The sequence below is a fragment of the Phocoena sinus genome, chromosome X (assembly GCF_008692025.1).
Source record: "Phocoena sinus isolate mPhoSin1 chromosome X, mPhoSin1.pri, whole genome shotgun sequence".
Taxonomy (NCBI): domain Eukaryota; kingdom Metazoa; phylum Chordata; class Mammalia; order Artiodactyla; family Phocoenidae; genus Phocoena; species Phocoena sinus.
The window spans coordinates 126,457,614-126,480,853 of record NC_045784.1 but is presented as its reverse complement, the minus strand read 5'-3'; the positions used below and the strand labels follow the sequence as shown (position 1 = coordinate 126,480,853).

General features: G+C 60.6%; 4 protein-coding genes across 4 annotated transcripts; 3 read left to right on the top strand and 1 right to left on the bottom strand.

The window, feature by feature from the left end:
* Positions 1–910: 910 nt before the first annotated feature.
* LOC116747240 (melanoma-associated antigen 8-like) lies at positions 911–1,759 on the bottom strand. Its single transcript, XM_032619019.1, has one exon. The coding sequence runs from the start codon at positions 1,757–1,759 to the stop codon at positions 911–913; it is 849 nt and encodes a 282-aa protein (XP_032474910.1).
* A 4,362-nt stretch (positions 1,760–6,121) lies between these two features.
* On the top strand, positions 6,122–6,919 carry LOC116747239 (melanoma-associated antigen 10-like). Its single transcript, XM_032619018.1, has one exon. The coding sequence runs from the start codon at positions 6,122–6,124 to the stop codon at positions 6,917–6,919; it is 798 nt and encodes a 265-aa protein (XP_032474909.1).
* Positions 6,920–9,008: 2,089 nt separating this feature from the next.
* On the top strand, positions 9,009–13,993 carry LOC116747663 (paraneoplastic antigen Ma6F-like). Its single transcript, XM_032620125.1, has 4 exons — positions 9,009–9,202; positions 11,507–11,934; positions 12,079–12,430; positions 12,731–13,993. The coding sequence occupies exons 2-4, from the start codon at positions 11,578–11,580 to the stop codon at positions 13,936–13,938; spliced, it is 1,917 nt and encodes a 638-aa protein (XP_032476016.1). The 5' UTR covers positions 9,009–9,202; positions 11,507–11,577; the 3' UTR covers positions 13,939–13,993.
* Positions 13,994–15,548: 1,555 nt separating this feature from the next.
* On the top strand, positions 15,549–17,574 carry LOC116747238 (heat shock transcription factor, X-linked-like). Its single transcript, XM_032619017.1, has 2 exons — positions 15,549–16,094; positions 17,056–17,574. The coding sequence occupies exons 1-2, from the start codon at positions 15,549–15,551 to the stop codon at positions 17,572–17,574; spliced, it is 1,065 nt and encodes a 354-aa protein (XP_032474908.1).
* Positions 17,575–23,240: the final 5,666 nt, after the last annotated feature.

Below are 23,240 nucleotides of genomic sequence, written 5' to 3'. Positions count from 1 at the left end.
GAAGGACATCTCACAGCAATGTCCCATTTCAGACTTTCCCCTCCAACCCAAAACACACCCTCTGCATGTCTGGCTGCTGCCACCGCCCAGCTTCATCACCATCACCTCCCACAGAAGGAACCCCCACTTCCCAAAGGCCCAAAGTGCCCTGGCTCGGGGCACTTAACGCTCCAGGGCTCGCTCCTGGAGCCCCACCGCCTCGTCCCATGTTGTCTTATTCTGTGGGACTTAGGGGACGTCTCACCACCTTCCTCATGTGACAGTGGCTCCTAGACCATCACTCTAGGTGTGGGTGTGTCCTGCTTTTCCTAGCGTTCCCGCTACTAACACAGGCCCTTCCGGAGAGCAGAGGCTCCGTGGAGGTCTGCGGAATAAACAAGCCAGTGGGCAGGGGGCTTATTGACAGAGATGAACCTTCTCCTACTTTCTTAAAATACCCGTGCAAATCCAACTCAACAGAGATAGTTCGTTTTATTTACAGAATGACAGACAAGACAGGGAAGCAAGAATTGGAACAACAATGGCTTTTATTTTTCTATTTCTTCCCCCATCTATATCACTGCTAAGTACTTCCACGTTTCCAGAGCAGTTCTGATTCCAATTCCGTTATCTTGAACACGGTCACAAAACGAACTGGGAGATTTCCCAACCTCTCTTACAAAACAGCAAAACTCTTGTTCTTGAACTGAATTAGCGCAAATAACTGTGGGATTAACGTCATACACAAAGTTAGACACTGAAGCTTGTTTAGTCTTCTATTCAAAGAACCAACATTTGAAAAATTCCTAAAGAAAACAGACATGGAAGTCCATGTCAACATACACAACAGGAACCCAAAATGCTGCACACCGGCTTCCCCCAACTCGCCCGGCTCTCACTGCTTAGAAGGCTGACCGCTCCCTCTTCAAACTCAGAGTGAAGGATCAGCCCCCCTTCCTGCCCCACGGGAGAAGCTGCTGGACGTGGGACTGGCTGCTGCTCTGGCTGAGGCTCCCTCTTCCTCATCGCTCACGCTCTCTGCAGACACGGATGGGAAGAACCTGGGATCCATGCTATTGACCCTGAGCAGATGCTCCAGGACCTGCCACTTGCTGGCCTCCGCGTAGGCCCGGGGACCCCACAGGAACTCGTAGCGGGCAGGGTCGCTGTGGGGCACCTGCTGGTACTTCAGGTAGCCAGCCTGCACCCACACTTCGGTGAGCAGCTCCCTCCTGGCACGCAACCCCAGCTTGCTGAGCGCTCCCCGCAACTCCTCCTCAGGGGCGCGCTCACCGAACAGGGTGATCATGGTCAGGACCATCACCAGGAGGCCGTCCTCGCACGTGCGCTGCCCGGCCCTCAGCACTGCATCCCAGGTGAGGCCCAGGGTGGGGACCAGGACGTAGGTGCGATCGCGGGGGCCCACCTCCCTCACATCCAAGCCAAACACCACCTGCAGGCACTCGCAAGCGTGGCGGAAGACCTCGGGGAAGTGGTCCCGATGCTCCGGGAGGACCGTACTCAGCATCTCCACCTCGGAGGTCGGCTCCCCGCTACGATACTTGAGGAGCAGGAACACCACCAGGTCAACCATCAGCGAACCAAGTGCCTCCTGGGGCAAGGGCTCGGCATAGGCGGAGACGGAGGGGGCGCCAGGGGAGGCGGAGGACGAGGGGGATGCGGCCTCCTCCCCCGCAGCCCCCAGCAGCGACGCCTCCACCGGACCCTGGGCCGGGACTGGGGCCTGAGGGTCGGCCTCAGGCTGGCGGAGCTCACTCATCTCGACCGGGGACCTGATCACTGGGGTCGAGCCGCCCACGGGAGTGTGGGCACGGGTGACAGGCGTGGACCTCATACCTGAGGAAGAGAGGGGGTGTGAGCGGCCTCGGCGGAGAAAGGCCCCCTGGGCAGCCCTGACGAAGGCCACTTACAGGTCTCCTCTTAAGGGCTGCCCTCGGGCCTCACAGGGGCGCTCCTATTGGGCAGCCTGTCCCCTGCCAACCTGAAGAAGGAAGTGAGGGGGTTCCTCAGGGTGCAGCCAGCACGGCCCCAGGTTCTGGGGCTGACAGGGCAGTGGGGTGACTTGGGTGTAGTGCGGTCCCCTCAGTTCTGGGAGGGGGAGCCCCTGGGTACACACTCAGGGCACGCACCTCCCCTGGACTCCTGGCGCTGCCTGGGCCTCCTCTGCTCTGTGCCCTGACGACACGGTCCTCAGACCTGGGCCTTCGCCTCCCGGTTCCTGGAGCCCCTGTAAGAGGAATGGAGGGCGCACCTCTTGTGTAGACTGTGGCACAGTTCCGGGCCTCGGTGCTGGTAGGAGAATTGGACCGGACTCCGTGAGGTCCCCCCAGTTCTGAGCTCTGGGGTGAGTGGTCCCCTCGGGGCTCGCTCGTCGTGCTCACTGTTCCCCTTAAGGGCCTGGACCCTCCCCTTTGCAGGCCGGAGGGGAAACTCAGACCAGGACCCCGAATCTGAACAGAAAGCAGTGAGGGGGCCCCACAGGTGGCCGCACCTGCCCAGGGCCTCCCGACGGTCCTAGGATGGGGAGATGCTGGGTCCTCACCTCCTCCTCACATCCTGCCTGGCCTCCCAGCGCTGACCACAGGGGCAGATTTCTGTTGAGGCCCCTGTTCCAGGGCTGGGGGTCTGCTCAGTCCTCCCTCGGGGTCCTGGGAGTCCACCCTCTGCGGACCTGAAGGCTCACCCCTCACACCAAACACCTGACCTCCTGAGGACTCCGACCCAAAGGTTCGGAAACATCTCATCTGCTGACCGTGCTCTGGCGCCTCCAACGCCCCCGCGGAAGGGCAAAGGATCCCTCCCTGTGTTGGGGTCTAACGTCCTCAGTCCTTCCTTCCTCGCGTGCAGGCTGCACTCTGGGCAGGACCTGGGACTGTCCCGTCTACCACTGTGAGTCCCTGCTCCTTATACCAGGTCTCCAGTCTCTCAGAGACCCTGAAGTCAGGACAGGCCCACTGTGCTCATCCCGCCCCGGGGCCTCCCACGGCCACCTGCGAGGGTGATGATCTGGTGGGTCCCCTTAGTCCTGCCTAAGGGCCCTAAACTTTGTCCACCAGGGACGTGACATTTTACCCTCTGCCCTCATTAGACCCCGCCCCTCATCCCAGATCCCCAGCTTCTCTGAGAACCGGATGTCAGGAAGAGCTGATTTGTTCATCCCTCCCTACGGCCTCCCAGGGCCAACTCTGTTCTGGGATCCAGGTTGCCCTCAGTGCTCCCTCAGGGCCCTCACCTTGACTCCACACAGGACCTGGGATTCTGTCCAGTGCCCACCAGACATCCCCGCCCCTTATACCCCCTCCCTCGTCTCTCTGAAATCCCGCCCCGTGCTCCCCTCCCCAGCGTCTCTGAGACCCGGATGTCAGGCACTGCTGCGTGTGCTCATCCCGCCCTATGGCGTCCCAGGGTCAACTTTGTTCTGGGGTCCACGCTTCCCTCAGTCCACCTTCAGGGCGCTCACCTTGATTCAACGCAGGACATGGGATTCTCTCCCGTCCTAACCAGACACCCCGACCCTTATACCACCTCCCCAGGCTGAGAACCCGCCCCATGCTCCCCCTCCGCAGCGTCTCTGAGACCCGGATGTCAGGAAGTGCTGCACGTGCTCATAACGCCCTATGGACTCCCAAGGCCAACTGTGTTCTGGGGTCCAGGCTCCCCTCAGGGTACTCACCTTGACTCAACGTAAGACCTGGGATTCTCTCCCGTGCCCACGAGACACCCGGACCTTTATATCGCCTCCCTGAGACCCCTCCCCGTGCTCCCCCTCCCCAGAGTCTCTGAGACCCGGATGTCAGGAAGTGCTTCACGTGCTCATCCCGCCCTGTGGGCTCCTAGGACCAACTCTGTTCTGGGATCCAGGCTCCCCTCAGTCCTCCTTCAGTGTGCTCACCTTGACTCAACGCAGGACCTGGGATTCTCTCCCGTGCTCACCAGACACCCAGACACTTATACCTCCACCGCAGCCTCTCTGAGACCACGCCCAGTGCTCCCCCTCCGCAGTGTCTCTGAGACCCGGATGTCAGGAAATGCATGAGCTCATCCCGCACTATGGCCTCCCAGGACCAACTCGGTTCTGGGGTCCAGGCTCCCCTCAGTCCTCCCTCAGGGCACTCACCTTGACTCCACGCAGGACCTGGGATTCTCTCCCGTGCCCACCAGACACCCCAAGCCTTATACCGCCTCCGCAGCCTATCTGAGACCCTGCCCCCTGTGCCCCCTCCGCAGCTTCTCTGAGACCCGGATGTCAGGAAGTGCTGCACGTGCTCATCCCGCCCTATGGCCTCCCAGGGCCAACTCTGTTCTGGGGTCCAGGCTCCCCTCAGTCTTCCCTCAGGGTGTTCACCTTGACTCCAAGCAGTAACTGGATTCTCTCCTGTGCCCGCCTGAGACCCCGCTCCTTATACCCTTCCGTAGCCTCTATGAGACCCCGCCCCTTATACCCGCTCGGCAGTCTCTGTGACACCCTGACCCTTATACCCTTCCCTGCCTTCAGCCCTGGGCGGCCCTGGGGCGGAATGAGCACTTGGCAGCGAGTCCTCACGTATCCGGGTCTCAGGGAGGCTTAGGAACAGGTATAAGCGTCCGGTCTCAGGTGTGCTATGGCTAGACCCCAGGTCCTGCGTGGACTCAAGGTGAGGGCCTTGAGGGAGGACTGAGGAAAACGTGGACCCCAGAACAGAGTTGGCCCAGTGAGGTCATAGGGCGGGATGAACACGTCAGCACTTCCTGACTTCCGGGTCTCAGAGAAGCTGGGGACCTGGGATAAGGGGCGGGGTCTCATGAGCGCGGAGGGTAAAATGTCACGTCCTTGGTGGACTAAGGTTAGGGCCCTTAGGCAGGACTGAGGGGACCCTGAGGGAGGACAAAAGGGACCCACCAGATCACCGCCCTTGCAGGTGGCCGTGGGAGGCCCCGGGGTGGGATGAGCACGGTAGGCCTGTCCTGACGTCAGGGTCTCTCAGAGACTGGAGACCTGGTATAAGGAGCAGGGACTCACACTGGCAGACGGGACAATCCCAGGTCCTGCCCAGAGTCCAGCCTGCACGCGAGGAAGGAAGGGCTGAGGACGTTAGACCCCAACACAGGGAGGGATCCTTCGCCCTTCCGCGGGGGCGTTGGAGGCGCCAGAGCGCGGTCAGCAGATGAGATGTTTCCTGACCTCTGGGTCGGGGTCCTCAGGAGGTCAGGTGTTTGGTGTGAGGGGTGAGCCTTCAGGTCCGCAGAGGGTGGACTCCCAGGACCCCGAGGGAGGACTGAGCAGACCCCCAGCCCTGGAACAGGGGCCTCAACAGAAACCTGCCCCTGTGGTTAGTGCTGGGAGGCCAGGCAGGACGTGAGGAGGAGGTGAGGACCCAGCATCTCTCCATCCTAGGACCCTCGGGAGGCCCTGGGCAGGTGCGGCCACCTGTGGGACCCCCTCTCTGCTTTCTGTTCAGATTCGGGGTCCTGTTCTGAGTTTCTCCTCCGGCCTGCAAAGGGGAGGGTCCAGGCCCTTAAGGGGAAGAGTGAGCACGACGAGCGAGCCCCGAGGGGACCACGCACCCCAGAACTCAGAACTGGGGGGACCTCACGGAGTCCGGTCCAATTCTCCTACCAGCACCGAGGCCCAGAGCTGTGCCACAGTCTACACAAGAGGTGCGCCCTCCATTCCTCTTACAGGGGCTCCAGGAACCGGGAGGCGAAGGCCCAGGTCTGAGACCGTGTCGTCAGGGCACAGAGCAGAGGAGGCCCAGGCAGCGCCAGGAGTCCAGGGGAGGTGCGTGCCCTGAGTGTGTACCCAGGGGCTCCCCCTCCCAGAACAGAGGGCACCCCACAACATGCAAGTCACCCCACCCCCCTGACAGCCCCAGAACCTGGGGCCGTGCTGGCTGCACCCTGAGGAGCCCCCTCACTTCCTTCTTCAGGTTGGCAGGGGACAGGCCGCCCAGGAGGAGCGCCCCTGTGAGGCCCGAGGGCAGCCTTTAAGAGGCGACCTGTAAGTGGCCTTTGTCAGAGCTGCCCAGGGTGCCTTTCTCCGCCGAGGCCGCTCACACCCCCTCTCTACCCCAGGTATGAGGTCCCCTGCCCACACCACACTCCCGTGGGCGGCCCGACCCCAGTGATCAGGCCCCCGGTCGAGATGAGTGAGCTCCGCCAGCCTGAGGCCGACCTTCAGGCCCCAGTCCCGACCCAGGGTCCGGTGGAGGCGCCGCTGCTGGGGGCTGCGGGGGAGAAGGCCACATCCCCCTGGTCCTCCGCCTCCCCTGGAGCCCCCTCCTTCTCCACCTATGCGGAGTCCTTGCCCCAGGAGGCACTTGTTGTGCTGATGGCTGACCTGGTGGCGTTCCTGCTCAAGTATCGCCCCAGGGAGCCGACCTCCAAGACGGAGATGCTGAGTATGGTCCTCCGGGAGCATCGGGACCACTTCCCCCTGGTCTTCAGCCACGCTTGCGAGTGCATGCAGCTGGTGTTTGGCTTGGACGTGAAGGAGGTGGACCCCCGCGAGCGCACCTACGTCCTGGTCCCCACCCTGGGCCTCACCTGGGATGCGGTGCTGAGCGACGGGCAGAGCACGCCCGAGGCCGGCCTCCTGGTGCTGGTCCTGGGCGTGATCACCCTGTTCGGTGACCGCACCCCTGAGGAGGAGGTGTGGGGAGTGCTCGGCAACATGGGGGTGTGTGCCGGGAGGGAGCCCTGCATCTATGGGGAGCCCGGGGAGCTGCTCACCGAAGTGTGGGTGCAGGAGGGCTACCTGGAGGACCGGCAGGTGCCCCACAGCGACCCTGCCCGCTGCGAGTTCCTGTGGGGTGCCCGGGCCTACGCGGAGACCAGCAAGTGGCAGGTCCTGGAGCATCTGCTCAGGGTCAGTAGCTTGGATCCCAGGTCCTTCCCATCCCTGTGTGCAGAGGGTGTGAGCGACGAGGAAGAGGGAGCCTGAGCCAGAGCAGCAACCAGGCTCCTTCCAGGCCCAAGTTCACTGGTAGCAAGTGAGGCTGGTCCTTCACTCTGAGTTTGAAGAGAGAGCGGTCGAGTTTCCAAGTAGTGAGGGCCCCTGCGAGTGGGGGGAACATGGTGTGTAGCATCTTTGGGTTCCTGTTGTGTAAGATGACATGGAATTTCATCTCTGTTTTCTTTGGGAATTTTTCACATATTGTCTCATTTCAAAGAAGGCTTAATAAGCTTCAGTATCTAAGTTTGCAAATGACATTAATCACACATGTATTTGCATTAGTTCAGTTCAATGACAAGAGTTTTGCAATTGTGTAAAACAAATTGTAAGATTCCCATATTATTTTGTGATGGTGAACAAGATAACATGGCATTGGAATAGGAATTTACTTGGAAATGTGAAAGTAATTAGCAGTACAACTGAAGGCCACCACGTTGTTCCTCGGGACACCCCGTCGTCCGCTCAGTGGTGGGTGCCCTGCTGTGGGACTTTCCTGTTCCAGCCATAGGGCAGGGCCAGGCCCCGGGCATGTGGGCCAGAGGGGGAGTGGCTGACCTGGGGGAGCGGGCATTGCCGGCACCCATCTTCCTGGCGAGACACCACCCGCAGGGCCCTCAGGAAGGGAGGCAGTTGGGGGGATGGAGGGCCGCCAGGTGGGGTGTAGTGGAGGCACATTGTTGGGGACCCTGGTGGGGGGGCCGTGACCCCCGGACTCTGGTGGCTGTTACAAGTTCCTCTCTGTGTTATCATGCCCTCTGTTCAATGGTTTCAGTCAAAGTTTCTCTTAGTAAATTTCTCTGAAAGTTTCAGCTGAGTCTGGCCTCTGCTGTGGGCAATGGAGGGAAAGGGATGCTGCAGGTGAGGGCGGGGGTCAAGCGTCGGAGTCCTGCTCAGCACCCATGGGACACCTCTCCAGTGAGAGGGTAGGGTAGGCACTGTGCAGACCCAGAGATGGTGAGCGCTTTTTTCCATTTCATAGGTGAATTGTAAAGTTTTAGTAAAAACTGATAATTGCCTAAAAAGGCAGTAGAGAAGTTAAAATGTAAATGAAAACCTTGATTATCTCAGCAGGAAAAAGGGAACATAGGAGCAACAATAGTTGGACAGACACTGCTATGGACTGAATATTTGTAAACCCCTGCCCCTCATTCACCTGTTAAATTCTAACCCCCAAAGGGATGGGATTTGGAGGTGGGGCCCTGGGAAGTGATTAGCCCATGAGGGGGGAGCCCTCATGAATGAGATTACCTCCCTTATAAAAGAGGCCCCAGACGGCTGACTCATTCTCTCGTGCCTTGTGAGAAGATGGCTAGTTGATACAACTAGACAAGAAATCAGTCCATACGAAGAAGAGCTTTATGACTATTATTTATTACTCAGCTGTACAAAGGAACGAAATTGGGTCATTTGTAGATGCGTGGATGGATCTAGAGACGGTCATACAGAGTGAAGGAAGTCAGAAAGAGAGAAACAAATATCGTGTATTAATGCACATATGTGGAACCTAGATAAATGGTACAGATGAACCGGTTTGCAGGGCAGAAATAGAGACACAGACATAGAGCACAAACATATGGGCACCAAGGGGAGAAAATGGTGGGGGCGGGCGGGGGGTGTGATGAATTGGGAGATCGGGATTGACAAATGTACACTAATATGTATAAAATGGGTAACTCATAAGAACCTGCTGTATAAAAAAATACATAAAATAAAATTCAAAAATTAAAACAAACCAAAGAAATAAGAATAGGTTTATGACATTATCAATCACAGTAGAAAACCACCTGTGAAGACAAGTGGACGTACTTGCCACAATGGGCTCTGCATCGCCAAGTTTGCTCCCCCAACTCCGCAGCCTTGCAGGGAGGCCTTCCTATTGGTGGAAGGCCAATGGGCGTGTCTTTTGCTTCCGGAGGCACCAAGCCTTGGGACCTCAGGCCCTCAGTGCGCGTGGCTATTGGTGCTTCCGTAGCAAAGCGCCTCCTCACGTGCTCTTCTGATCCAACCACTTTCCCTGTAAAGAGACGGCTAGAACTTTCTCCCTCATCTTCCTGGGGCTTCCGGGAGCAGCCGGAAACGCACGTGGCGTTCGCACAGAGTGCCTGGGACAGTCGGCTGCACGGTTCCTGGCTGCTCTGCTGAGACGAGCTCTTCGGCTGCTCTGCTGAGACGAGCTCTTCAGCCCCTCGTGAGCGGGACTCCGGAGCCATCCACAGAGTCAGAGCAAGTCAGGAGACAGGCGGGGGCTTTGCCGGGGGCTGGACTCCGCAGGTACCGGGGGCCCTGGGAAGGAGTGGAGGTCGGGGGAGGGCTACGGGCTGCTCGGTTGGGAGTGGGGGAGCGGCGGCGGAGGGTAGCGGGCTGAAGGGGGGCTGAGGGAAGGGTCCCCCAGTGAGCGGGTCAGAGGGGAGGACCGCTGGCTTCCGGGGTGGCTGGTGGGGGGCGTTCTGGAGTCGGGGTGCAGAGGGTGGGGCTAATGGCTAAGCGTGGGGGGGGGCCGGAGCGGAGGGCTTCCTGCCGGTCGGGTGGGGCCGGCTTTGGGGGCCAGAAGAGAGGACGACTGGCTGCGGGGGTGGGGAGGACGGCACGGGCGGGCCCCACCCCGGGGGCCGAGACGGGAGGGGAGGGCTAACGGCTGCTGCATGTGGCGGGAGGAAGGGGGAGCTACTCCTGGCTGAGGCGGGGGTCGATGGGGAGGACTCCCGGGCGTGGGTGCGGTAGGCGTTAGGGGAGCTCCCGCCGGGGCGGGGCGTGGGGTGGGGGGGAGGACGCTCGTGGCAGTTAGGGGGCTCCGGTTTCCGGGTGGGCGGGGTAAGACGGGTGGGCTGTGCGTCTGGGGTACGAGAAGCGAGAGCCCCCGGCGCTGAGTGTGCTCGGGGGAGGACTCCCCGGTGTGGGGAGGTGAGAGAGGCAGTCTGGCCCGTACGCATGGCGGGGCGCCCGGCTTCCAGGGCCCAGAGCGGAGCGCCCCCAGCTGGTGGGTGGGGGAGGGTGTATGGAGGGGATGTAGTGCGAGGGGCCGGGGAGGAGCCGCCTGGCCACGGGGGGCGTAAGTGATGCTGAGAGGGGGAGGCGCTGGGGCTGCTGTGATCTCGTGGAGGTTGTTGGCCATGGCAGATGGATTTGTGGGGGTCCAGGGAGGGGCTCTGGCCCGCTGCATGAGGCATCGAGAGCTTCAGGTCGCCTCTGTCCGGGTGGCACAGGAATTGCAGAGGTGGGTGGGCAGGGCAAGGCCCTGGCCTCCACACAGAGTACACAGATTCTTTACGAGGGTGCTTTGCACATTCACCCGGACACGCCGTACCAGAGTTGTAAAAAAGTCTCCATAAATTTACCAGTATTGCAAGTTTACATGATAAGTTTTCTCGTCACGGGGGAATTTTAGTTGATGGTACTAATGATAATATATCTTCAAATATTGGGAAACCCATGGATCAAAGAAAAAAATCGCAGAGGGACTTAGAAAATATCTCAACGTGAATACTAAGAAAGCACAACTTACCAAAATTAGTGGGAGGCAGCAAAAAGCGACAGGAGGAAACTGTATTCCTCTAAATGCTTCTGTTAGAAAAGAGTCAGGACATAAAATCAGTGAGCTAACAGTCCATTTAGAGATGCTAGAAGAAGAAGAGCAAAGGAAACATAAAATGAAGTAATAAGAGAGCTAAGAGAGGAAATCAGTGATAGAAAGCAAATTATGGACACGACGAACAAAGCCATGCGCTTCTTTCAAAAGAGCAAGGAAACCGAGAAAGTCCTAGAACGATGAATCACAGAAAAATAGAAAGAACGCTGTTCACCAATATGAGGAATGAAAGAGGGCCAACGTTACGGATCAGATGTACATTAAAAAAGAGGATATAGGGGAATATTATGGGATATTATGGAAATGTTTATGCTAACAAATTGGAAGACTTGAGAAATTCCTTGGGAAAAAGGCAGCTTCCTAAAACCGAGGCCAGAAATGTAGAAAAGGTGACGAGCCTTCTATCTGTCTTTTTTTTTTTAATTATTTTATTTTATTTTATTATTGTTTCTTGAGTCGTACGCAACAAGTGCTCTTTTGTTATTATTTTTAAATTTTATTCTTACTTTTGGCTGCGTTGGGTCTTTGTTGCTGCGCGCGGGCTTTCTCTAGGTGCAGCGAGCGGGGGCTACTCTTCGTTGCGGTGCGCAGGCCTCTCATTACGGTGGCTTCTCTTGTTGCAGAGCACGGGCTCCAGGCATGTGGGCTTCAGTAGTCGTGTCACGTGGACTCAGTAGTTGTGGCTCGTGGGCTCTAGAGCGCTGGGTCAGTGGTGGCGGCGCATGGGGTTAGTTGCTCCGCGGCTTGTGGGATCTTCCCGGGCCAGGGATCGAACCTGCGTCCCCTGCACTGGCAGGTGGATTCTTAACCACTGCGCCACCAGGGAAGTCCCTAGCCTTCTATCCTGTAAATAAATGTAATTTATAAAAAAAGTTTCCTAAAGTCAAACAAACCAAACAGGGCAGGGAGGTGCTCCAGGCTGTTGCTGTGAGGGGCACTAGGGTGGGCTGTGTGGCACAAACATGATTCTCTCCTCTTTGCACCCACAGGCCGGTTCCCACACTTCAACAGCCTGTGCACACCTGTTTGATCGCTTCCCCCCACCCTCAGGTCCTCGAAGATGGCGATGGCTCTGGCGGTATTGCGGGACTGGTGCAGGTCGATGGGCGTGAACGCTCAGCGATCTCTGCTCATCCTGGGAATCCCAGATGACTGCAAAGACCAGGAATTCCAGGAGGCTGTGCAGGCTGCCCTGCGTTCCCTGGGCAGGTACCGAGTGCTGGGCAAGGTCTACAGAAAGGAGCTGGGGTCGAGTGTTGCCCTGGTCGAGTTTGCTGAGTGTTTAAATCGAAGCTTGCTCCCCCGCCAAATACCAGGCAAGGGAGGGCCCTGGACTGTGGTCTGCCTGCCCCAGGCCCCTGATGCTGATTCACAGGATAGACCCAATTTCCCTGCGCAGCCCCAGAGACAAGCAGTGGTTGGCAGGGCAGGTGAGGCAGGAACTGCAGGTCACTCAGGAACTGCAGGGGAGGAGGAAGCTGCAGGGGAGGCGGGAGTCGCAGGTATGGAGGGAGACACAGGTGAGGAGGAAGCCTTAGGTGTGGAGGGAGCTGAAGGTGAGGAGGGAGGTGCAGGTGAGGAGGGAGCTGCAGGTGAGGAGGGAGCTGAAGGTGAGGCAGGAGCTGCAGGTGAGGAGGGAGCTGAAGGTGAGGGAGGTGCAGGTGAGGAGGGAGGTGCAGGTGAGGAGGGAGCTGCAGGTGAGGCAGGAGATGCAGGTGAGGAAGGAGCTGCAGGTGACGAGGGAGCTGCAGGTGAGGCAGGAGATGCAGGTGAGGAGGGAGCTGCAGGTGAGGCAGGAGATGCAGGTGAGGAAGGAGCTGCAGGTGACGAGGGAGCTGCAGGTGAGGCAGGAGATGCAGGTGAGGAAGGAGCTGCAGGTGAGGAGGGAGCCTCAGGTGAGGCAGGAGCTACAGGTGGGGAAAGATCTGAGGGTCGAGCAGGAGCTGAAGGTGAAACAGGAGTGTCAGATGAGGAAGGAGCTGCAGGTGACGACGGAACCTCAGGTGAGGCAGGAGTTGCAGGTGAGGCAGGAGCTGCAGGTGAGGAAGGAGCTGCAGGTGAAGCAGGAGATGAAGGTGAAGCAGGAGCTGAGTCAGATGAGGAAGGAGCTGCAGGTTACAGAAATGTTGCAGGCGTGGCAGGACTTCTGAGTATGGCAGGACCCACGGGCGAGGCAATGACTGCGCCTGAGGAAGCAGTTGTGACAGCGGCAGGCGCCATGGGTGAGGCAGGGCCCGGGACCCAGCAGTGGAGGCAGGCCTTGCAGCCCCTGCTAGACAGCATGGGCTACCAGGAGCTGGGAACCTTCTCTGGGATGGAAGAGCCGGGCCACGGGGAAGAGTCCTCTGAGAGCTGGCTGGAGCAGGCCAACGACATGCTGCACCTGTGGCGCCACGTGTCTGAGAGGGAGAGGAGGAGGAGGCTGGTGGAGAGCTTGCGCGGCCCCGCGCTGGACCTCCTGCGCGGCCTCCTGGCGGAAGATCCCGAGCTGGCTGCCCAGGACTGCCTGGCTGCGCTGGTGCAGGTGTTTGGGAACAAGGACCCCCGGGGGAGTGCTCGGCTGAAGTTCGTGACCTGTGCCCAGCGGCCCCAGGAGACTCTCTCTGCGTACGTGATGCGCCTGGAAGGCCTGCTGCAGTCGGCCCTGGAGAAGAGGGCCATCCACCCGGCCATGGCGGACCAGGCGCGCGCCCGGCAGGTGCTGATGCGGGCCCGGCTGAACGACACGCTCCGGGACACGCTGAGGACGATGCGGCTGATGAGGAGGCCTCCCGGCTTTGCGGGGATGCTGCGGCTCATCCAGAAGACCGAGGCCCGGGAGGCCGACCCGGCTAGCAGGGAGCACTTCCCAGGGCAGGAAGAGGCCCGTGTGGACGTTGGAGTGCTGGCAGCAGCCGCCCAGGCCGCCGCGGCCCATGAGGCCATCACCGCAGGCACCACTGCACATGGCACCAAGGCCTCCCCGGCCGGTGAAGATACCACCGCCCAGGCCGCCCGTTCCAAGGAAGGGAGCGCCGAGGACCACCCGGCACGTGAGGAGGCCAGTGGGGCAGTTGCCGGCACTGCCAAGGCTGGCGAGGCGGGCCCTGAAGACCATGGTGCCGCCAGGGCAGCCCCTGGCCCTGGGGAGACCAGCAAGGCATCCGCGGCCACTCAGGAAGACGGAAGTGCTGCCGCCCCTGCGGGCCTAGGTCAGGCAGGACCCTCAGATGCCCCCAGGGTCCCCATGCCTGGCCGGATGGGCAGTGCTTCCCCGGTGGCCCCAGGAGGTCCTGGCTGGGAGCCAGAGGGCCTCGCCCAGGCAGGAGGCCAGGAGGCCGAGGAGAGCCCCGAGGAGGGGCTCAAGCCCGTCCCAGAAGAGCCGGGAAATGAAGACGGGGCTGCAGAGATGAGCCCCCCGGGGTCCACCTCGGGCCAGTAGGCTCAGCAGGTCCCGGGGCCCCCAGGCTTGGAGGCAGGGGGAGGCCAGGCCCGGCAGCCTACTGGCCCCATATTAGGGGCTACTCAAGGTGCCTGGGCCTCCCTCCTGAGAGGGGACTCCTATTCGTCATCCCCTGGGGCAGGTTGCTCCCTGTACTGGCAAGCCCAAATGTGTCCCTGTAGGCCCCAGAGGGACCCAGGTGTCAAGGAAGCCCCCAGCTGCCGCTCCCCTCCCCCCAACACACACACCCTAGCCATCGACCCCCCGCAGAGCCCTGAGGTGCGCCACGTGCCAGCCAAGGCTCTGGTCTCTGTGGGCCAGTGTCGTGAGCTCGACGTGTGCTTTCTGGGCATAGATTCAGGCCCAGCGCTGCCTGTTGTTGTGGAAATGTGCATGTGTTCTCCTCTGAGCAGTTCCCCCAAGCCCTGCGCGGCGTCGAGACCCCGAGCCCAGTCCCAGGAGCCGGCGGGAAGGACGGGATGGACGAGGTCACAGCCAGCACCCACCCCAGGACCTGGGATCCCACCTGGGACCTTGGGAAGGAAGACCTTGACCGGGGCTGCAGGAGGTCTGCGGGAGGCCCCCCAGGGCTTGTGTTCTGCTGGGCCACCCCGTTGTTCCTCGGGACTCCACGTCCCCGGCTCGGTGGCGCGCGCCCTGCTGTGGGACTGTCCCGTGGCCGCCATAGGGCAGGGCCGGGCCCCGGGCATGTGGGCCGGAAATGGAGGGTCTGCCCTGCGGGGAGCGGGCATGGCCGGCGCCCATCTTCCTGGCGAGAGGCCACCCGCGGGGCCCTCAGGAAGGGAGACTGTGGGGAGACGGAGGGCCGCCGGGTGGGGTGTAGCGGAGGCACCTTTTTGAGGACCCGGGGGGGGGGCGGGACCCGTGGGCTCCGGTGGCCGTTAGAAGTTCCTCTGTGTGTTGTTATGCCCTCTTTTCAATGGTTTCAGTCAATGTTTCTGTTTAATAAATTTCCCTGAACGTTTCATCTGAGTCTGGCCTCTGCTGTGGGCAATGGAGGGAAAGGGCTGCTGCGGGCGAGGGCGGGGGTCCAGAGTCCGATTCCTGCTCAGCACCCATGGGACACCTCTCCAGGGAGAGGGTAAGGTAGGCACTTTGCAGACCCAGACATCGTGAGGGTTTTTCTTCCAGTTCACAGGTGAATTGTAAAGTTTTAGCGCCCTTGACCGTGGGCCGCGTCTCGGACGATGCTCGTGCTTGAAATCGTGGGTGCTGTGCACGGCCCGGAAGGCCAGGGGACACACAGGAGGACCTCTGACCTCGTGGGCCACACGTGGGTCCGTGCACGTCTGCCTGGCCCGGGGGCTCCGGGACCAGAAGGCCGTGCCCGGTTTGCACGAGCGCTCGGCCTGTGGCTCTGCACCCGTGCACGAGTGTCTTCGTGCCCCCTGCGATGACGGGCGTGAAGCAGGAGGCTGACGTGCTGACGGGCCTGCCCTTTATGATGTCACTTCCTGGCTGGGCTGTGATGTCACCCCCGAGCCACCGGAGCACTTCTGTGAGGGGCTGAGCGGGAGTGTGAGCCCAGGGTGCTGCCGGCCGCGCTGCACTGTCCCGTTTACGTGGCGGAGGGACACGCCGCGCGCCGCATGGCTGCGGACGAGAAGGGCCCCGCCGCGGGCAGGGCGCCCGGCTTCGGCGAGGCGCCTCTTCCTCCCGACACAGCGGCTCCGGCCCTCGGCTCAGGGAGCTGCACCCCCCAGTCCCTCGCCCTGGACCAGCCCGTGCCCGCGGGACACCCCGACCTCAGGCTGCTGCCTGGAGAAGCCGCTTTCCAGGATTTGACGGAAGAGCCTTTCTTGAAAGGGCCTCGCACCGCCTGCGAGGCCGTGTGGGAAGGCAGCCTGCTCTTCCACCCCTTTCCCAGGAAGCTGTGGACGATCGTCCACAGCAGTCGCTTTGCGTCCATTTGGTGGAATGAAGACGGGACTTGCATAGGCATCAACAGGCCGCTGTTTCAAAAGGAGGTTTTGGACAGGGACGGCCTAGACAAGGTGTTCAAGACAGAATGTATGAAGAGCTTCATCCGCCAGCTTAACTGCTACGGATTCAGCAAAGTGCACCAGGACATGCGCACGTCCCTCTGCGTGACCAACCTGTCCACGAAGGAGCGGCCCGCCCACGTCCTGAGCGAGGTAAGGAGGGCGGGGGACGGCGGGGGAGGAGCCCTCTCCAGGGTCTGAGCCGCTGGGCCCGGGGGTGGGGGTGGGGGGCGGGTGCCAACCCCGGGGCCGCCTGGGACGGCGGCAGGCGTGTCAGGAGAGCTTCCTTTAAAGGTGGTACTTGGGGACCGGCGTGACGGCCGGAGCTGGCAGTGCCGCGCGCTGTGTTGGGACGTTGTTATGGGGGGACCCGAAGCGTTCTCAGCACAGGGACGTCACTTCTCTCCCTCCTCCTTTTCCCTTTGGTGTGTCTGTGTGAGGTGATGCGTGTGAACTGGACCCCCTGTGGTGATCATTTCACAGCACACGCGGGCAAGGCGTCATCCTGTACTCCTGACACGTGGGCAGTGCCGCTCGCGCCTGACACGCAGTCACACCGAGGAACAAGAGGACACTGCTGCAACGCTGGCCCTTCCCGTCCTCCTGCTCGGGGACAGTGGCCCGCCGGGGGGAGGGCGGAGGTCTGTGTGCCCCCTTGACTCCCATAGCTCCAGAGCATCACTTGAGTTGGGGCGCAGGTCCCTTCCTGGGAAGCAGTCAGCGTCCCCGATCTGGCCCCTGGAGGTGCTGGCCAGGGGGCGATTCGGACACTTCCTTAGAAAGCTACCGAACCTTGTTGCAGTCTCGTACCTGCAAACGCCAAGTCCCCTTTCGTGGGCCTTGTACTCATACTACGGGGCCATTTTCAGTCATTTTCCAAGGGCGAAAGGTGATGGTGAGTGAGCGAGTCTCGGGAATGTAAAAGCTGGGGCACAGCGTCCTGCTGGGACCGGGTCCCGCTTTCTCCAAAGAGGCCTTGGGTCGGCTGGGGGAGGGCGCCCAGGGGCCCAGCCAGGCGGCTGCTGCTTGCGAGCAACTCTTCTGTGACTCGGGGTTTCCTTTTCTCTCTCAACTGCGACCTCAGTTACACTTCTACCACAGTCCCCTGTTTCAGAGAGACTGCCCGCACCTCCTGGTGAGGATGAAGCCGAGAGTGCGCACTAAACCAGCATCCGGGCCGGTGGACGGCGAGCCGGCAGCCCCGGGGCACCTCCCGGCGCCCAGCGCCGCGGAGCCTCAGGACGGCCTCCCACCGTATCCTGAGCACATCCAGGGGACCCCGAGCCACCCGCAAGTCGACCATGCCTCCGCCCTGGCCAGGACTGGCTCTGTCGCTCCAGCCCCTCCTCGGACAGCAGCCGAGCCCCCTGCGCCGCATCCCAGCATGCAGGTTCTGGTCCCTCTAGTCCCTGTCCTGGCAGAGGTGGCCCAGCCAGCCGAGGTCCCCTGGCTCTGCTGCGCCTGGCCTCCCGCCCAGATGAGTCCTCCCTGGCCCGTGCCAGGCCTGGCCGCCGCACCCCGCCAAGTCCTCAGCCTTCCCCCCCCCGACCCCGCGCAGCTCCCGGGGGCCGCGCTGCTGCCTCTTGCGCACCCTGGATGCCTGAGGTGGCCGCCAGGCCTGCCGCCCCCCTGACCTTGATCCGTTGGCCGCTGAGCCACTTCTGCCATCGCTGCGTGGGCTCCCGCTCTTTCCTGGAATACCCGGCCCCTCCAGGCAGGCCCACAGAGGACCCTGACCAGGCAGACCCTGCAGACACACGGAGGTGGTGACGCGGCCAGAACCTTGCAGGGCAATAAAGAGCACGGGGACTTGAGAGCGATGTTCCACCCAACACGTGTTTGGCGCCTCCGTCCTGGGCGTGGCTGAGCAGTTGATTCCCCTCAGCAGGAAACGATGACAGGTGACAGCCCACCCCCGGCACGGTGCGGGCACCTAGCAGACACCTGGAGAAGCCCCTCAGACGCCCTGTGTCCACTCACTAGAAAGACCCTTGAAGGGCTGGACAAGCACAAGGAAGGCCCTGGCACCCGCGGCTTCACAGTTGCGGGGTCATCGTGTCCAGCAGGGTCTCGATTTGACAGATGAGAAGAGCTCAGGCCTCCCCGGTCAGAGGTCTGAAAAGAGCCCTTACTGTCCTGAGACGCACAGGTGTGGAGGTGACGGTCCCTGGCAGGGGCCTGCGGGTGTTCAGTTTGGGGGTGCTCTCTGGTGTCTGGACAGCAGGATTGAGGTTTGCTTTTCACTGCGGGTCCTGCGTCTGGAGACATTTTCCTGCTTCTCTTTTCCTTGCCTTTCGAGCTAAACACTTCAAGGGCGCCATGCTCCACCACCCTCTGGGCGCTGGGGTGTCGAGCTTATACCGCGAGTCCTTGTGGTCAACGCCCAGTGGTGTGTACAGAGCACTGAAGGCCAGGGCACACCCCCAGCTCACAGCTGCTGCCTCCACGTGTGGGGGATGGGCCGGGGGACCTGGCCAGGACTCTGTGGCTGTCACAGCGATAGGGCGACATCCCCTCCCAAACACTGCTAAGGAGGGGGCGGGGAGCGGGAATTGCCTGGAGTTCCAGGGGTTAGGACTCTATGCTTTCACTGCGGTGGCCCGGGTTCAATCCCTAGTCGGGGATCTAAGATCCCCCAAGCCTTGTGGGGTGGCCAAAAATACAGAAAAGAAAAAAAAAAGGTGGGTTGGGGGAGGAGGGGAAGTAGACCCAAGGTACCAGGAATGATCCAAGCACCAGCAGCCAGAGGAGCCCCGGGTCTGCCCGGGTGAGGGGTGGTCCCATCTGCCGCTCCCGTCTGTCACAATGCAACAGCTAGTGCACGTCATGGGGGTCTCTTGAGCAGCCCAACAGCAGTGCCCCAAATGAACGATGCAAAAATGGACACAAGGGATGGAAGAAACCGGTCTACAATAGAAGTGGGAGACTTCGGTCCCCCCTGTGATGGATTCAAATGGATCCCCCAGCTCCCACCCCAACCCTTAAGTCCACCTGCTGCAGTGCTAATCCCAAGCTGCATGTATTTGGAGATAGCACCCTTGGGGAGGTCAGTAAGGTTAAATGAGGTCACAAGGGTGGGACCCTAGTCCGACAAGAGCGGTGTCCTTTGGAAAAGAGGAAGAGACACCGAAGATCTCCCTGCCTCCCTCCCTCCCTCAGCCTCTCTTCCACCCTCCCAACCTCCCTCCCTCTCTCTCCCTCCATCTCTCTCTCTCTCCATTCCTCCCTCCCCTTCTGCCCCCTCTCCCCGCTCCCTCCCTCTCTCTCTCTCCCCCTACCTTCCTCCCCCTCTCTCTTTCCCTCCCTCGCCCCCCTCCCTTTCTCTCTCTCCCTCCCTCCCTCTCTCCCTTTCACTCTCTCCCTCCCTCCCCCTCTTCTCTTGCCCTCTTTCCATCCCCCTTCCCCTCTCTCTCTCCCTTCCTCCCTTCCCCTCTATCACTCCCTCCATCCCTCTCTCTCTCTCTCTCTGTCTCTCTCTCTCCCTCCCTCCCTCCCTCCCTCCCTTCCCCCCCCCCCAACCTGTGCAGGGAAGCAGCCAAGTGAGGGACCAAGAGAAAACCAGCTGTCTGCGAGCCAGGACGAGACGCCTTCCCTCACCTGGAACTGCACTTTCCAGCAAGTTGAGGTTGGACTTCTAGCCACCAGGACTGGGACCCAGTACATTTCTGTAGTTTTAGCCACCTCCTCTGTGGGACCTTGCTATGGCAGCTCTAAGCAGACTAACACAGCCTGCTTTCATTATGGGTACAGCGACCAGACAGCACCGCAGTAAGGGAATCACAGATTTGAACAGCACTGTGCAAAGACTAGGTCTCATGACATGTGTAGACTATTAGCCCCAAGAACAGAATAGACACGTGCTCGTCAAGCGTACCTAGAACGTTCTCCAGGGTACTCCACGTGTCAGGCCACACAGCATCCCCCAGTGAACTTAAGGGGATACAAACAAAAGGGCTGAAATCATACAAAGTATGTTCTCTGGCCAAAAGAGAGTGAAATTAGACCTCAATGACAGAAGGAAATGTGGGAAATCTGCAAAGAGAGGGAAATTGAGCCGTGCGTCCCCAAATACCCGCATTAGTCTGGGACGATGCCAAATCCCACGGCACAGGGTGAGGGGCTGAAACAGCAGACACAGATTCTCACAGTGGTTCTGACCAGGAGGCCGAGAGGGAGGGTCCAGCAGGGGTGGCTTGTACTGCGGCCGGCCTCCTTGGTTGCAGGTGGCCGTGCTCTTACCGCCCCTCACGTGGTCACCCTCTGTGCACGCACCCCCAGCCCCTGCCTTCTCTCCTTGTGTGTGCTGATCCGCTCTTCCCTCGAGGGCACCAGCCATCTTGGATTAGACCTCATCCTAATGGCCTCATTTCAACCTAAGAACCACTAACTCCAGTCACAGTGACATTCTGAGGTTCTAGGAGATTAGGGCTTCAACATGCAAATTTTGGGGGGACGCAGTTCAGTCCATAACAATAGCCCAGGGACCGGACAAGGCATCACAAGGGAAATTAGAAAATACTTTGAAATGAAGAAAACACATACCAAAGCCCCCAGGACTTATGGCACGCGGCCAAAGAGGCACTTGGGACCTAAAGCTGCAAACACCCCTGTTCCAATGGAGGTGACACCTCAAATCAACAGCCTCATCTTGAACAGGGACAAGTGAGAAGAAGAGGAAGGTGAGTCCAAGCATCCTGACAACAAATTTTCACGAGAAAAGAAAAACTGCGCTAATCTACGTACGCGGGGATCACAAGACGTGTACTGGTTGGGAACCTTCACTACATGGGGGAGGGCGCATCTTTCTTACACGCTCAGTAACAAGAGCTACATCCACCGACCACTTCATTTGGCCCAGGCTTTTTACAAGCAGGTCACATCATGGGGAAATTCACACCAATGCTTTTGCCTTGTACTATTAGGAGGCCCATTTTACAGATGGAGAAATCGAGGCATAGGGAGTCTCCATGATTTGATCAGCTTGTCACTAGAAGGACTCTTATTCAAGCTACGCATCATATGCGTGCAAAGCCCCATCCCCGCACTGGCCTGACCTGTCTCCCCAACAGTCAAGGGGGATTCAGCTGTCCTCCACGGGGTCCTACTAGCTGATGCCTCAGACCACATAATGGAGAAAACACAGGGAAGCCAGGCATTAGTGCCCATGAGAGCCTGACACTGGATTCTGCCCACGTGGCCTCCCCAGCCCCATCAGGTCACCATCTCTCGTGAAATGGACACGAGGGCCAGGGAGGAGGGTGAGGGTCTAAGACTGAGGGCGTGAGGATGGAGAAGGGTCTTGGACGCGGGGGTCCGAGGCACGGCCCTCTGAAGGCGGCTCCTATGCTCAGGCTTGGGCCCTGCTCTCTCCTTCCACTGCCCACTCTGCTCCCTTCTGTCCCAGCGGCGTGGTGGCCCCACGTTCTCCTGCAGGCTCACTTCCCCGGGCACACTGGCTGTCAGGCAGGCGGCAAGCCTGCATTCAAAGCACGGGGACCGCCGGGCCGGCGGACTCTCCGCATCCCCACGGGGCGTGAGTGTCTGTGCCCTTCAGGGCCCTGCGGATGCACCTCCTCCTGGATGCTTGCTCACACGTGGCTTTACACCCTGCTGCTGTCTTCTGAATGTCACTTGGCTTCACACCCTGCATCCCGCCACCGACCCAGCCCTATCCCTGTGCCCAGCCCCAGCTCAGGGACCACGGACAGGCACAGGCCCGGGCCCCCGCGCTTGCTCACAAAGGCCCCTACAGCAGCAGCCGGCGATATTTGCCACACAGGAGGGTAGGCGAGAGCCAGGCAGGAGGTCAGCCCTTTGCCGAGGAGGCTGGAGCTCAGAGCAGACTTTAGCTGGGGCTGGGGAATGGGGGCTTCTCGGGAAACAGGGCCACGGCTGAGACAACTCACACCAGCCCCTCAGGGGGCAGGCTCAGCGCACGTAGAGAACGTCAGAGCTTCCCGCTGACGGGCAGCAGCTCCCGTGTGCCCTGCCCCGCCCTGGTCAGGACTGGCTGGGTGCCGGGGTGGTGTGTGCTCGTCCAGAGTCTACTGGGGAGGGTGCTGCTGCCCCCCTGAAAAGTGCCTCCCTGAATGTCCCTGGGGCGCTCTTGGCGTGTCCCGGCCGCTGCTGCGCTGCCTGCCACGGCCGTCCCTGGGCTAGCACTGTCCCCCATCAGTCAGTTCACTGCACGAACGGGCACTAGGAATCCCTGCTTTCCCCCGGCAGTGCCCCACGGGGCTCTGGTCCTGGAGCACCCGTTGTCCCAAGAGCACCCATTTCCTGCTGGGGTCCAGGGCTGCAGCTCACCGGCAGAGGCATCTGCTCCCACCTGCCTCCCCCGGGCAGCCCAGGGCAGGTCAGATGGGATCTGGTGGGTGCTGCTCCTTCCACCTCTCTGGGGCGGCGGACCCTCTTCACAGCCTGCATCACCGGGACCCCAAAGCCCTCTCCTGCCTGGCTCCTTTCCAAACCTTCATGCGGGTCTGCGGGTGGCTGGGGCCTGGGGGAGCGTCCTGGGGACCACCCCTGCCATCTGCTACAGCCTGTCCCTCTGCTCAAACACCCTGATCGGGGACACCAGAGTCCTAGGCGGCTCTGCGGGTGGCTGACAGGACACTCCTGTGCCTCTCGCACTCAGGCTCAAAAACCAAAACCTCACGGTCACATTCAGAAGGCCATCAGTGTACTCAAACATTTGGGCATTACGTAGGGAATGATTTCAAAATAAGTTGGAAGCACAGAGATTCGCCCCACATCCCCGCGGCAATGATCATCACTTACCAACCACGAGGAGGCTCGCCGAGTGGCTGCATCACGTCCTGCCAGCTCCACCCGAACCATGATATTGGTGGGGGTGGGGGATGCTTCTCTGGGACTTTCAGATAAACATACATGCACGAGGTCATCAGGACCGGGGCCTAAGCGGCTCTTAGTCGGGGGACAGGCAGGGCAAAAGCCAGGCTGTGCAGACCGAGGCCAGGTTCCGGAGAGAGTGGGCGCTGTGGGCAGCAGGGTCACCCCTGAGGGGGACTCGGGGCTGGGCCCCACGAGGACGCCCCCGACCTCAACGGGGCCGTTCGGCAGCTGGCGGCTGCCCTCCTGACAGAGACTCAGCACAGCCCCGCGGGGACGGATGGGTGCCGCTCAGGGACCTAAGGGTGCGGGTTGCTTGAGGGAAATGCCCTCCGCCAGCTCCCTGTGGGGCAGCCTCTCTCTGGAACACCTCCAACCCTGCCCAGGGCCTTAAAGGCACAGAGTCTGGCATCTCACATCTAAGGGTCAGAGGTGCCGGACTTAAGA